General features: G+C 41.6%; 1 protein-coding gene across 3 annotated transcripts in view; it reads right to left on the minus strand.

Moving 5' to 3' along the window:
- The window catches only part of grin2aa (glutamate receptor, ionotropic, N-methyl D-aspartate 2A, a), a 295273-nt gene that overhangs the window by 18196 nt on the left and 260674 nt on the right, over window positions 1–16403 (minus strand). For all 3 annotated transcript variants that reach the window (XM_073060333.1, XM_073060332.1, XM_073060331.1), the window contains exon 12: window positions 6585–6823. In XM_073060333.1, coding sequence (XP_072916434.1) covers window positions 6585–6823 — 239 coding nt within the window. The remainder of the gene's footprint in view (window positions 1–6584; window positions 6824–16403) is intronic.

A 16403-nucleotide genomic window follows, 5' to 3' on the forward strand; every position in this document is an offset into this window, starting at 1 on the left:
CCTTTAGAAACTGAACATTCCATTATCAGTTCATCTCTGTGAACTTAGAGTGAGAGTAATTAAAACTCACCTTATATCTACCTAAGAACTAAGTACCTCTTTCTTAGAAGCAGCATTATACAATTTTAAGAACATTTTTTTCTCTCTATTTATGCCACAGGCACCATGCCTAATCATTTCTGAAGAGTCAATTAAGTATCAATACCTTTCCAAACTGCAGCCAGAAGACTAGAAGACTTTAATTTCCTCCCAAGTCCTTTCTTTTTGTTATCCTGGACTTTCATAATCATATTCCAATGAGCTGGTTTACCAAAACAACTAAACACTGCTTCTGTGCTGATTCACAGTGACTTGCAGTCTTCAATCAGGGCAACAAGGTCAACTCAGTCCTCAAATAGAGGTAAAAAAAAATATTTGCCATCATGTGGAGTAGGGGACCACAGAAAGTGGTAATGTTGCAAGAAGTAGAGTCCAGATACCATGTTTGATCTCCTGCAGAGCCCCAGGAATGCTGATATACTGTGCAGGACAGCAATTAATCTTTGAGCGTCTCATGTATGTCACCCTTCCCACCTCAGGTAAATTCAAAGTTCAAAATAGATTTCTTATCAAAGTGCGTATAAAATGTCATCATATACAACCCTGAGATTCATTTACTTACAGGCATTCACAGTAGAACAAATAAATATAATAGAACCAATGAAAAACTGCATGCAAACAAAGATTGACGAACAACCAATGTGCAAAAGAAGAAAATATGTGTAAGTACAAACAAATAATAATAATAATAATAATTAAATGGTAAATAAATAATACTGAGAAGGTCAGTTGTAGAGTCCTTGAAAGTGAGTCCATGACGATGGATGCTGTTTTGTTGTGGCAAATTGTGGAACCAATTCAGTGCGAAGGTGAGTGAAGTTATCCATGCTGGTCAGGAGCCTGATGGTTGTAGGATAATAACTGTTCCTGAACCTGCTGGTGTGGGACCTAAGGCTCTGAACCTCCTTCCTATGGGAGCAGCAAGAAAAGAGCATGGCCAAGATGGTTGGGGTCCTTGATGATGGATGTTGTTTTGTCGTGGAAGGAAAACCAATTCTGTAGGAACCCCATCACTATCAGTGATAACACCACTGCCCTAGTCTTATAGATTTTCTTCAACTCACTTCAAAATCCAACAGAAGTACCAAACGTAAAATGAAATATATCCAAAGCTCGATTTTGATGGGTCCATTCCTGGACTTTTTTTCCCCATGTCTCTATCTTCAATATATGGTGTATCTCAGGGATATCCATCCCCAATACAATGCCTGCATACCATGACAACGAAACATACATCTGAGATACACACCACAATACGTTTTGATAAAATTATGATAGGGCAACCCTACCTACTAAAGCAGAGGTACCCAACCTTTTTCATGCCATGGAGTCTTACCATTAACCGAGGGGTCCGTGGACCTCAAATTGGGAGCCCATGCACTAAATTAACAAGGTGAACATTTTTGAATAAACTAACATCCATATAAACATGATAAAGCTGCTATCTAGTCCAAAGAGACTTTTTGCCATTACTTCTTCATCACTGTACATTTAGTTCTATTGAAAATGTACATGGAGAAATATCTCCCGTGCTTCTACTGTAGATCTCCTTAGCATTGTCTGATTTCCATTCGGTAATGCAGTTACTTCACTGGAGTGTCATCGGTGATGTGGTTTGAGGTTTACAACATGTCCACCAGCCAGGCTGCGGTTTCCTATTTCAATTCCATAGACTTGAAATAGGGATCAGAAGTTTAAAAAAAATCTTGACGAATGCCTATCAGGAACACTGAGTATAAGGTGCAAATGTTTTGTTGTGACCAAAAATAGATTTGTTTATTTATTTATTTAGCAATACACTGTGAAGTAGTCCCTTCTGCCCCTTTGAAGCCATGCCACCCCAACAACCCTAGAACATCAATTAACCCTATCCCAATCAGGAGACAATTTACAATGACCAATTAATCTATCCTATACATAAGACCATAAAACATAGGAGCAGAACTAGGCAATTTGTCCCATCGAGTCTGCTCCACCATTCAATCATGGCCGATCCCTTTTTCCCCTCCTCAGCCTCACTCCTCGGCCTTCTCCACATAACCTTTGATGCCATGTCCATTCAAGAACATATCAATCTCTGCCTTAAATACACCCAATGACCTGGCCTCCACAGCTGCCTGTGGTAACAAGTTCTTTGGACTGTGGGAGGAAACCGGAACATGTGGGAATACACACACATTCCATATGGGGGAGGTAAAGAGACTCCTTACAAAATGGCACGGAATTGAACTAAGAACTCCGGAATACCCCAGGCTGTTATAGTGTTGCACTGCTACACTACCATGGTGCCCTGGGTTTTAGGAAGACCTTTACCATGCACTGCAGGGGTAAAGCGTGCCACAATTTTCGGCCAAAACCATCCTCCAAGATACCATGGGCACCAAATGTTGTTATATCTAACATCTGCTTCACCACTGGACAGAAATGGACAGGGGTGACAGCTTTCAACAAATCAGGTATACAAAAGCCTTTCAATGGGCATAACCTTCATTTCACAAAGTTTGCTTAACTAATGTTTTTACGACAAAGAAAATGAAGGAGGAACTCAGCTTGTCGAACAGCATCTGTATAGGGAATGGGCAGTTGAAGCTTTGGAACAAAGCCCTTCATCTAGAATGCAACAGCATCAGTGTCAGGGCCTTGACCTCCGATGATAACTGTCCATTTCCCTCAACAGATGCTACCTGGCCTGTTGAGTTCCTCCAGTGGTTTACCTGTTGCCTCAGATTCCAGCATCTGTGGAGAGAAATGCACAGATGCTGGAATCTGAGGCAACATTTAATCCACTTAAAGAGCCTCTTGTGTCTCCTTCAGTTTTTTTAAAGTTTCTTTGTTTTATTATATATTCATTTTACTAATTGATCGGCAAGGTAAACATGCAATTTTAACCAAATTTATTTTTAATTACTACTTTAATTTTTGTATACATTTATTCAATTTCAACAGTTTTTAAATGACCTTCAGAAGTTCAAAGTAAACTTATTATCAAAGTACATATATGTCATCATGTCCAACCCTGAGATTCATTTTCTTGCAGGCATACTCAATAAATCCATAGAAAAATAACCATAAAATCATCAATGAAAGACTAAACCAAAGACTAAATAGCCAGCTCAGTAGCCAGGAGGACAATCTTGGGACAAAGCCTTGATGTTCACTGCCTCAGGCCTAGTTAGTTACCAGTCATGCACCTGCTCTATTTTGCAAAAGTCCTGCAGAGCACTGGCCTGCAAGAAAGCCCACTGTATGTTGGAGCTTCTGACAAGTGTGGATACAGATGGGTTAGATGGAGCACAGTCGGGTCTAATTGTGGTTTGACTCAAATTTCATTACCAGTCTGATGCACTAGATGCAAAATATAACTGAGACACTGGCTTTTTTACTCTACCTCTGAAACTCATTCTATTGGAGTTAGTGGAAACATTTTATAGATAGAGTAGAAAGTGCAGCGGTGTGACTACTATGTACAATTTGTGATGATAACTAGGCATGAATTTCTAACTATTTCTAACCAAAAGCCCCACCCCAGACATTTTCTCTTCCCCTCCCACTGGGCAGTAGATACAAAAGCCTGAAAGCACATACCACCAGGCTCAAGGACAGCTTCTACCCTTTTGTTATAAGACTATAGAATGGTTACCTAGTATAATAAGATGGACCCTTGACCTCACAATCTATCTTGTGATGACCTTGCGCCTAATTGTCAGCCGGCACTGTACTTTCTCTGTAACTATGACACTATATTCTGCATTCTGTTACTATTTTACTTTGTACAACCTTTGCACTATACCAATGATTTGATCCGTATGAACAGTCTGCAAGACAAGCTTTTCGCTGCACCTTGGTACATGTGACAATACTATAGCAATTTACCAATGTTCTGATATGTGTTAATCCTACCCAGTTGCAGTTACATTTCAATTCTTGTACAAATCCTTCTTTTAGTGGCTTAGACAAAAGGCAAAGACAAAAGCACTGATGGAGAGGAATACGCAGTCGATGTTTTGAGCCGATGAAGGGTCTCAGCCCGAAACATCAATTTTTTATTCTTCTCTACAGGTGTTGCCTGATCGATGCGTTCCTCCAGCATTTTGTGTGGTGGCTCTATATTTGAAGTGACTAAAACCTCTTTTGATCACTTCTCATCACCTATCCATCACTTCCTTCATTTCTCTCACAGTCCACTCTCCTCTTTTATCAGATTCCTTCTACAGCCAGCCATCACCTCCCTGCTTCTCACTCATCCCCTTTCCCCACCCCACCAACCTTCCCCCTCACCTGGCATCAACCAGCACCTTCCAGCTTGTACTCCTTCCCCTCCCCCACCTTATTCTGGCTTCTTCCCGCTTCCCTTCCAGTCCTGAAGAAGGATCTCGGGCTGAAACACTGACTCTTTATTCCTCTCCATAGATGCTGCCCGACTTGCAGAGTTCCTGCACTATTTTGTGCGTCTGGCTCTAGGTTTCCAGCATCTGCAGAATCTCTAGAGCTGTGCAAAGACAGTGAGTTGTGATCTGAAACACAAAGGGTGATGGACGCAACTCAATAAAGAACGTTCAGGTGGGAGCTGGACCTCCACCTAAGAAGGGGATAGCTGCTGGGCTACAAGGAAATACAGTAGCAAAGTGGTCAAAGAAGTGGGCAGGTCCATTGCAGGCAGTGGAGAGGGAACTGTAGAAAAGGTGTGGACTATTTTTATATTCAATTAAGGGACATGGACTTCACAGGCTGCTCTTGAGAAGGTGGCCAAAGCTGCCTTCTTGAATTGCTGTAGCCCCTGACAGGTGGGTTTTACTCAAAATGCTATTTAGGAGAGAGTTCCGGGATTCTGACCCAGTAATGGTAAAGGAACGGAAATATTTCCAAGTCAGGATGCTTTGTGGCTTGGAGGGTAATGTTCAGGTCTTGATGTTCCCGTGTTTGTTCTGTCTTTGTCTTTCTAACTGGGAGAGGTTGGAGTTTGGAAGATGATATCTTAGCAAGTCTTGGTGAGCTACTGCAGCACAGCCAGGGGGAAGTTGTTGGAGCAACTGAATGGTTGTGGATAAGGTGCCTATTAAGCCGCCCTTGTGGTGTTGAGCTTCTCAAGTGTTTTTGAAGTTTTTGAAGCACCCATGCAGCCAAGTGGAGAGATTCCATCTCTTTGCTGATTTGACCCTTGGAGATAGTGGATGGGTTTTGGGGAGTTGGGAAGTGAGCTACTCACTGCAGGATTTCTAGTCTCTGACCTGCTCCCAGAAGCCACGTTGTGTATATGCTACTCCAGTTCAGTTTGTGTTCAACTATAACCCCCAGGCTATCAATGGTGGGGTGTCGGTGATGGTAATGCCACCTAATGTCAGGGGACGTTGGATGGAATTTTTCTTGTTGAGCATTGTCATTGCTTGTTACCTGATTGGTGTAGATGTTACCTGCCACCCATCAGCCCTTACACATTGGTTGTGGACTGCTTCATTATGTGAGGAGCGGTTGGTGTTGAACATTTCTAATCATTAGTGAACGCCCCTACTTCTGACCTTACAATTGAAAGAATGTCACCAATGAAGCAGCTGAAGATAGTTGGGCCTAGGATACTACCCTGAGGAACTCTTGTGGCTGAAGTAATTGTCCTCACCCAGCACAACCACAATCCTCCATTATGCAAGGTAAGATACCACATACTTAGATGATTACTTCAGCAAGTTGGGGCATAATGTTCTGAATAGTCAACTTCTGTACTATCTGATTGGAAGTGAGAGAAATTATTTGATCTGGGGCTCTCCTTTTATCCTAGTGGTAGATGAACTATATTGGACTGATTGCAAGAATGTGGCAAGCATGTATCTGGCCGATTGATCACGCGGAGAATTGCTTGGGACCCCTGTACACAGAAGGCTCTCTCTTTATGCATGGGCTTTCGAGTGTGCATGTTTTCATCTCAGTGGGCTCAGTTCCTCACTCCCGCACTGTAAGTTGCCCTGCATATACCAAGGCTAACGTTAAAACGCTTAATCCTACTTCTTCATTGTTATTCCTGCATTGCGCAACCTACATCTTTGTTGTTATTCCTGCATTGTACATAAGTAACAGTAGATGACACAGGTTGATGCACTGGGAAGAATTTAACTTCCAACCATGATATTAGAAGAAAACAGTACAGAGTGTATAATGGGTGGCAGGTGAAATATCACACCATTTACATCATTGCTCTAAGTTAAAATTACTCCCACTCAGTGTAAGAATCGATGTTCTTGTTTGAATAACACTATATTGCAAGTTACTTTTTTTCTAATCTGACAACAGAATGCTTCAGCATTTGATGGTAACTTTTACAATGAGGTGCAATTATTGTATTGCCTTTAACATTATTAGATGAAGTGTTACTTATCTTAAAAGTGAACATATTTTATACTTAAGATCTAAAAATACAAAGGAGCAAAAAAAAGCAATTTAAAGAGTTCAGGCAACAGTCAAAAGTGGACGAGGCCACAATTGTTCTCACTCACCCTGCTGATTGAGAAGAGGAGTCCTGGTTTTCCAGTACAGGTTCCCATGAAGCAGTGTCTCAGGCTCCAGTAAAACCAATGCTCCCACACAAAGGTGATCAGGCTCAATGCCATGGCCGCTGCCAGCATGTAAAACACACCCGCCATATTGTCAACATCCAACTGGCTGCTCATTACTTCGTTCTTCTCATTGTGGCAGATGCCAGTCAGCCACAAACTCTCCAGCTCTTCCATTTCACCTGCAAGGGAAGCGAAGAAGGGTCCAGAGTCAATACAAGTATAATCATCTGTCAAATGGAGTAGACTTCAAAACTAACAAGCTGGCTTCATTTACCACTGTCCAACCCCCACACAATTTCGAGACCAGGGGTTGGTCATTAAAGAGTGAGTTGAAGAGAAATATATTTTCTCAGAGAATTCTCTACCCAAAGAACTAATGGAGATCAGACATTGAGTGTTCAAAGACAAGACTGATAGATCTATGGATACTTCAGGACTTGGGGTATTCCTGTGACTGAGGCTATATACTGCCTTGGTGAATTCTGCGTCACAATGATAGTAAGAACCAAAATCGAAGGATCAAAAGGCAACATCACTATAAATGTTTGGCCGGTATAGACTATTAGTGATGTTGACTCCTAGGAATCTGAAGCTCTCAACCATCTTCACCTTGGCACCATTGATGTTAGCAGAAGTGTGTGCACCATCCCACATCCTGAGGTCAATGACCAGCTCTGTTCTGACATTGATGGAAAGGTTGTTGTCATGACACCATGTCACTAAGCTCTCTATCTCCTTCCGGTGCTCTGACTCAATGTTATTTGAGATGTGGCCCACTACAGTGTACCATCTGCAAACCTGTAAAATGCGGCTACAATAGTAAGGCTGTGAACTCTCATTAGACTATCCTGTTGTGATCAGACAAGAAAGTGGATGAGCCATTGTGATATGACTGACTGATGAAGCATGCCCAAAGAACTTGCTACTTTTATTTAAGTTTCTATGTTTTTAATTCAGCACCAATCACACATTTTAGAATGAAAATCTATAAAATTCACCACATAGCCTGACTGCAAAGACTTCACAGAGCTGATTAATGCAAATAGAAAATTTATCTCCCATTCTAATTTGAAAACAGACAAATGAGGATTGAAGTGCAAGTCAACAGTGCTTTTCCCTTCTCAATCACCCTAACCTTCTGCACTACACTTCAGGCCACTGAACACAAGGCCAACCATGGAAGTGTACTGTAATCTACCTCTGAATTTCAGTTTTTAAAATTTTCTTGGTCTTGAATTGCAGTAGAATAGAGCATCATTTTAGTAGACAAAACTATGAATGAATTTGTACCATGAGTTCATTCCAGATGTGAAAGTACCTATAAAAATGGAAACTTGGAAGATGGAAAGCAATCTCTGGTAGCCTTTCATCAGCACTTTACACTCAGTGGTCACTTTATTAGGTACACCTGTTCATTAATGCAAATATCTAACCAGCCAATCACGTGGCAGCATCTCAATGCATAAAAGCATGCGGACGTGGTCAGGAGGTTTTGTTGTTGTTCAGGGCAAACATCAGGATGGGGAAGAAACGTGACCTAAGTGACTTTGACTGTGGAATACTTGCTGGTGCTAGATGGGGTGGTTTGAGTGTCTCAGAGACTACTGAACTGCTTGTACTTTCACACACAACAGTCTCTAGAGTTCACGGAGAATGGTGCAAATAGCAAAGAATATCCAATGAGCAGCAGTTCTGTGGGCAAAAATGCCCTTTTAATGAGAGAGATCAGAGGAGAATAGCCAGACTGTGTGCACAAGAACATCTCCAAACACACACATGTTGAAGTGGATCGGCTACAGCAGCAGGAAAACACACTGGGCTCCATGCCTGTACCTAATAAAGTGGTCACTGATTGTATGTTGTAATCTATTTACAGTAGTAAAAGATTCATAGCCAGAATAGATTAATGCTATTAAATATTAGCCAGTGACAACTGAAAAAATTCTCCGCATTACTATCTTTAAAAAGGCATTGAACTGTTTAAAAAAACAGGGTTAATGCCTGCATTAAAATAACACAAAGGAGCATGTGAACACTTATAACTAACACAGATACACTGTTACTTCAAGGCCAACAGCTTTTATGAGGCAAATGGAACCATTAAATTAACTAGAATATAGAGACCACCATTATAAGATGTTGCTTTGAGTTAATGCTGCTTTTCAAAGCAAGTACACAAATGGGTGTGAGATTTTACAATGAATTTTAATTCCATTTTTCAGAGAGTTGCTGGTAAAAAAACACAACTAACTGGATTATATGTCTTTAATATGGTTGTGATATAAAATCAAAAAGGACCTACTTAGATTTATAGAAAACTCAGTTGCTTCCAATTACCCACACTGTTTGCTCACCTGTCAGGGCATATGTGGGAATTGCAGAGATCATTCAGCCCCTTGAATCCCTTCCTCCATTTATTCAAATCAAGTCTCATCAGTAGCAGAGACCAATCACCAACAGTTGTGGTCTTTGTTCTCCTGCTTATGCTCCACAAAGGTTTATCAGGCTCAATCTTGACATTTTCAAATGCTTCAGAGTTGGGGCAAACTATATTTATTGTCAGTTTTAAAGTCCTTCTGAGGTCTGCTGGATTTTTCTTTTAAGGAAGTTCACAATATGAGCTGCTTGTAAGGAGTTTGCACGTAACTCCCCATGACTGCATGGATTTCTTCCATGTGCTCCGGTTCCCACTCACATTCCAAGGGTTATGGGTTAATGAGTTGTGGACATGCTATGTCGGCAACACCTACTGACAGAATCCTCGCTGATTTGCTTTGACGCAGAACGATGCATCTCACGGTAGGTTTGGATCTTTTGATGTACGTGTGAAATATAAAACCAATCTTTAATCTTTGCAAAGTATTATTGAGAAATGAAAAATGGAAAGTGACAGCCTTGAGCACTGCCGAATTTCTAGGCCAGTCAAAAAGCACATTAAAAAAAACTTAATGAGGTCAATAAATGGAACACCTGCTGCAAGATCTGTACCTTGTGGAAAGACAATATTAACCACCATGAATCTTAATATTTGTCATGGTTAAATCCTCCCAAAATACTTCTTCTTACATGTTCTTGGAATTTTGTTTACATCAGGAACACTGCAATGTAATTTGAGCTGAACGTATTTATTAATGTTAATCACAGAATTAACCTCACAAAACACTCAAACAGTCCAGAAACGTCAGTCACTACTCTTCGCCACTGGAGTCTGGATATGGGTGGGAACATGGAAAGGTCTAGGAATGTCAAGGTATGCCGCCAAAGTTGATCATAAGACGTAGGCTCCTGCCTGCGAAATCTCCTGTGCTGAAGTTAGCTCAATAGGCCATTGAGGGTAGTCAGCAAGCAGAAACGGAATGCCCCACAAAGTTTCAACGTAAATTTATTATCAAAGTACACATATGTCACCATATACAACCCTGAGATTCATTTTCTTGTGGGCATTCAAATAAATACAAAGAAATATAACAGAATCGATGAAAACTGCATACAACAAGATAGATGAACAAGCAATGTGCAAAAGACAACAAACCATGCAAAAACAAAAAAAAACAAATAAGCAATAAATATCGAGAACATAAGATGAAGGGTCCTTGAAAGTGACTCCATAAGTTGTGGTTACAGCTTAGTGTTGGGCAGAGTAGTGGGAATACTAGTTACTAGCCGAATATTTGATTTTGTGGGGATTCCTCTAAAGGCTTTGATATAAACTCACCTGGAGAGTGCCAGTGTTCAAAGTCGGACATACAACATGGCATGGCATTTCACTATAGTCCCATTAACATAACAAGGCAAAATCAACATACCCAGAAGTCAAGGCAAAGAATTTGAAGAATTAATTTGAGAGGAACTAACCCTTCAACAGAAGTCGTCTAGAAATTCTAATGCACTTGAATGCCTGATGGTCAAGGTCGTAAATTACCATAACCATTTCTCCCGAAACATCGACTGTACTCTTTTCCAGAGATGCTGCCTGGCCTGCTGAGTTCCTCCAGCATTTTGTTGCATTTTGTGCGTGTTGCTCGGATCCAGCATCTGCAGATTTTCTTTTGTTTGCCATTTGTCGAATGTCAGCTATTGAGTGGGTGCCGCATATTTTCACGAACAAAAATGGACCAAAAACAGATTCTTAAGGTGGTAAGGGGTGGCACTGTAGAGTTGTAGGCTAGGTCAGCATTGAAAGCAAATGACCTGGGGCAGGGGTGAGCGAGGGAAGTCCGGTACGGGAGTGAGACATATAAGATGGGTAGAGACTGAGGCCCTAGTCATGCAGACTGGGATTCCTGATCCTCAGCAACTCATAGATATTAGAGGCAATATTGACTCACAAAACCCACATCAGATGGGTTCCAGTCCAGCATAACACGGTGAAAATCTGATTGCCACAGGAATGAATGACATCTAACAATGGTTGTTCCGAGAGCAACCTTGTCAAATCTCTTCCACAACACATCCAAAGATGATTGGATGGGGAGTTGTGTCAAGTTCTACATCTACTAGCCTGGAAATTCTGAAGAGTAGCTTTATTATTTTCAACGTGTTTTCTGCAAATGTTCTCCTCTTCCTGAGACGATCACGTTTGTGGCCATTTCTGGGTTGAATCATTCCACACCAGAAAATTAAGTTGTAAATCCCCCCCCCCATCTGAAAGCAACCCCAACAACATCTAGATAAAATAGATGCCAGTAACACACTGCCAGGGGAAGTTGGTGGAAGCAGATATGATAGCAATATTTTCAAAAGCACTTAGACAGGCATATGGATACGGAGGAAATGGAGAGAAATGGGTCATTTGCAGGCAGATGGGATTAATTTAGTTTGGCACAATGGTCAGCACATGCATTGTATCTTGAAGTGTCTACTCTTTGTACTGTTCTGTGTTTATTTGTGAATCATTCTGTAGTTAGAAATGACACTGCAATATTTACTTGACTTAAATCCAGATGTGCTGCATCAGCACAAGAACTTGTCAAGAACTTTATTTTCCACTTTGAAGGAAATCTCTGTGCTGACTGGGTCTGAACTACAGACAGGCATTACTGCTGTAAGGATCCATCTTCTGATACTGTTACAGCGAACTACCCACAGCTCTTGAATATCTGTCTTCCTTGCAATACGCCTAGAAGATTTATTTTAAAAGAGTATTTGTAGAAATAGAAGAAACGAAAAAGATGGTTTATATCCAATTGCCTAAATGCTAATCTGGTATCTGAGAACACCACTTTCATAGAATCACTGAAATGTACTATAATGAAGGAGGTTGGCCCATCATATCCAAACCAACCAATAAACAACCACCTAGACTAACCCAATTTCTGTAACCTTTTAATATTTTGTCTTGTATCATGTCATATTTCATTATGACAGAGTGTCCATCCAGCCTATTGTCCTAACTCTCAGAGCAACCCAATCAAACCCACTCATTTCCCTATGAGTAGGGATCAGTAAACGCCATCAGTAAATTTGAGAGAATGTGTACACACCACACAGCGCCAGAGGTCAGGATTAAACCACACCACAGGTTGTGGACAATCTACCTCCACCATCTTTTCAGACAGATAGTTCTAAACTCCACTCTACTTTAGGTAGAAATACTCCAACAACTTCTACATTGGTTGTTAGATATCTGCCAAGGGAAACAAATTCTTAATACTTACTCTGTCTAGTCTTCTTGTACATTTTTCTATACACTCAGTCTACTATGTCCAAAGGGAGCAACCCAAGCATTGTAATACCTCCTCATCCCTGAACGGCTCCTGCCTTCACTAAACCAGACGTGTTTTACTTTTGGACAACCGGTCTGGCTTAGGATGAGGAGTGTACTTCCGGAGCTCCCGTTGACAGCCTAAAACGTTGAGATTATTACCTGTGCAGATTCTGAGCACAGGCAGGACTTCAAGCAATAGAACTTTCAAAGTAAAAGTAGTGGATGCGTCACGGGTGAAGCCCTCCCCACCACTGAGTACATCTACATTGGACACTGTCGCAGGAAAGCAGCATCCATCATCGGGGACCCCCACCTCCTAAGTCATGATCTCTTCTCACTGCTGCCATCAGGAAGAAGGAACAGGGGACTCAGGACTCACACCACCGGGTTCAGGAACAGTTATTACCCGTCAGCCATCAGGTTTCTGAACCAGCGGGGATAAGTTCACTCAACTTCACTTGTCCCATCTCAGTTCCCTCAACCAATGGGCTCACCTTCAAGGACCCGTCATCTCCTGTTCTCGATATTCATTAATTATCTATTATTATTATTGTTCCCTCTTCTTTCTTTTTTTTTGTAGTTGCACACTGGCTGTCAGCCCTGTTGGTGCGGTCTTTCATTGATTATATCTGGATTTATTGAGTATGCCCGCAAGAAACTAAATCTCAGGGTTGTATATGGTGACATACATGTACTTTGATAATAAATTTACTTTGGCTGTTACCATGTCAACATGAGATGAGAATCTGGCTTCGTCGCACACACGTTTTTGGAAGCTATTGGACCCAAAATGCCTCCAGTGTGACATCCACTGTGCACACACGAATTAGTGTTTGGAGTCATACCACCTTCCACCTTAAAGATCTGCCTGCCTAAAGGATGCAGTACGGCCCAACTACAATGTCAAGCAACAGTGAAACGACATTCACACTCTCATACTCAAACCTAACATTCTCGCTAATGTCTCGGAGTCACACAGCATTGAAAGTACATTCAGCAGCAAAGACCACAACTCTCCAACACTACCGCTAATTCACATACGCACCACAAAATAGAGTGCAAGTTAAAGAGATCACCCAGTCCTAGCCAGTTAGTTGATGCTTGGTTTTCACTAGCTATCTGAGATCCTATGGCTGTTTGTGATTTCAAGAAATCCTGAAAGGTAAAGTGAACAGGTGGAGCACTCTATTTTTGATAAAAAGAATCTGCCAAGGACGTTCAATAATAACTTCTCCTTTTTGAACTTCAGTGAGATGTCTGTGCTATAGTAATAATGCCTAGGCTGAAACATGCCACAACCACAGCTTCCGAGCAGTATGGGGCGTGTGTGCCAGTGGCTGTGAAGGTCACTGTGATGATGAACTATTATGCTTCAGGATACTTTCAGCTTAGAACTGTTAATATTTTTAACTATCCCCTGGGTGCACTTCCAAAGAGAGTCAATCACATCTCATTATTCTTTGCCAAAGTGCAGAATACAGAGTGAATGTGCAGCTTCTTGAGAATTGTGGTCTTCCGTGTTAGTAGACAGAGAATGCAATCATTGTCACAGGTTTTATTAATTAATTATTTATTGAGACACAGCACAGAATTTGCCCTTCCAGCCTTTCGAGTGAGCTACCCAGCAAAGCTTGATTTAACCCTAGCCTAATCACTGGACAATTTACAATGATAAATTAACCTACCAACTGATGCATCTTTGGACTGTAGAAAGAAACCGAGCACCCGCAGGAAAACCATGCGGTCACGGGGAGAATGTACAAACTCCTTATAGATGGTGCTGGAATTGGTGGCATGGTAGTGTAGTGGTTGGCGCAATGCTTTACAGTACCAGTGACCCTCTGTTGCCTGTAAGGAGTTTGTACATTCTCCCCATGACTGCGCGGGTTTCCTCCGAGTGCCCTGGTTTCCTCCCACAGTCCAAAGATGTACTGTTTGGTAGGTGAAGTGGTCACTGTAAGTTATCCTGTGATTAGGCGAGGATTAAATTGTGGATTGCTGGGTGGAATTGCATGAAGGGCCAGTAGGATTGATTCTGTGCTATAACTCAATCAATCAGTAAATAAATAAATAGATAAATAAACAAGCAAACAAACCAGAGCATGCGGTGGAAACCCACATGGTCACAGGGAGAACATACAAACTCCTTACAGTATTCCATGTATTAGAAGCACGTGTTAAAACTGAAATTTAGAAATAAACAAGCTGGATGAACTCAGCAGGTCGGGCAGCATCCGTTGAAACTAGCAGTCAACGTTTCGGGCTGAGACCCTTCGTCAGGACTGAAGAAGGAGGGGGCAGGGGCCCCATAAAGAAGGTGGGGGGAGGGTGGAACGTGCCAGGTGAAAAACCAATCAGAAATTGATCTTTCCTCTGATTGGTTTTTCACCTGACACATTCCACCTCTGATTGTCCAGTTAACAGATCTCTGCGACCAGTATCATGGAACTCCCTTCTGTTGCAGCTCACTATGCCAAGCACAGTTCAACAATCACAACTAACTTCAAAATATAACTACTGGGAAACAAAGGATATTTGGTGGAGATATAGAACTTCATATCCACAGCAACATTTAGAAAAAAGGCGCTACATTACCACATAAAATGTAGTAGAGCAAACCACTGATGCGCTGGAATAAGGATTCTGTTCTGTGGAGAAGTCCTGCCATATACAACTAGATAGAAGACATCATGATTTGTTGGACACTGCACAATCTCCCTATCACACTTCTCTGCAAACCAAATATTGAGCAAAAACAGAACATAGGATTGCAAGAGTCTGCAGAAGGTTGTAGGCTCAGCAGGTCCCACCATCAAGGCCATCTTCAAGAAGTAGTGCCTCAGGAAGGGAGCATCCATCATTAAAACCCCTCACCATTTGGGATAAGCCCTCTTCTCGCTGCTACCATTAGGAAGGTGCAAGTGCTTGAACATAGAGAAGGGGCAGGAGGGAGAAGAAAAGATAAGGAGCCAATCTATATTGCAACAATCTGCTCTCAATATCCAAGATCAACTCATCTGACCACAGTACCAATAGGTAAAACCCTTATACTTCATTGACTACCTTACTTTCACCTTGTTGTAGACCAACCTGAAACAATGCAAAATTACAACTAACATAAAATAAATAATCCTGGTGCTCTTGTGCTTCCCCTAGTGTTATCTGTCCCTGTGTTCTCTGAAATGCTGGCACAGTGACTACGAGTTTGTTGTTGAAGTTCGGTTCAGTGCAAGAGTTTACACGTGGCCTTGAATTTCACCTTGACCAGTTCTGGGTCGAAAGGCTGCGTTTTCTCAGTCCGAGTGCCCACAATCAAGCCTGCAGGCTTAAAGCTAAAACTATAGTTCAAGACAAGTGACACTGGTGTGTCTGTGAATGTGGTCATTGACAAAGACTCCCCTGGGGCAACACCTCAGCAATCCAGATAAGTATGTTGGAGGGAAGAGAGTTGGGGAGCACCTTTGAACAGCGGCATACACGGGCTTAACAGCAGCAGCCTGTGTTTACACGACATCAAGCTGAGCTTGTGTGACAGAAATCTGAACGGCCAATGCACTGGGTGGTATCTGGTTGTACTGCAACAGAAGCTGAGATATTGCCTGTAACAGACTTCATTATGGTTCGGCCAAGCGTTGTTCACTGTTTTAACTGTAGAATGGGTGGGCTTCAAGTTCTGCCCTGTGCAAAGTTAGTGCAGTCTCCTCCGTCCTCCTTGGTATTCAGTGCTAACTTTCTGAAATGCTTCTCAATCCACTTTCCTGCAATTACCTATAAAATACTGAAATAACTAAGGGATGTTTTACTGGATGCATAAAACTTCTTTTATTGATCTAATTAGAAACTGCTGGTAATGGTTTACCTTCCTAACGAATTGCCATCCACCCTTGGTGCCGAGATCAATACACATATGTAAAACCAAAATTTGTGATGAGGGCCGTAATGGACAGCAAAATATAAAAATATTGCACTTTGGGCTCCTGTCAATAAATTAGGCATTGCAATTGACTATTTTTTAAAATCTTTAATGCATTTCCTTCATATGTGGCTGTTAT

This window comes from Hemitrygon akajei, chromosome 11, assembly GCF_048418815.1.
Source record: "Hemitrygon akajei chromosome 11, sHemAka1.3, whole genome shotgun sequence".
NCBI lineage: Eukaryota > Metazoa > Chordata > Chondrichthyes > Myliobatiformes > Dasyatidae > Hemitrygon > Hemitrygon akajei.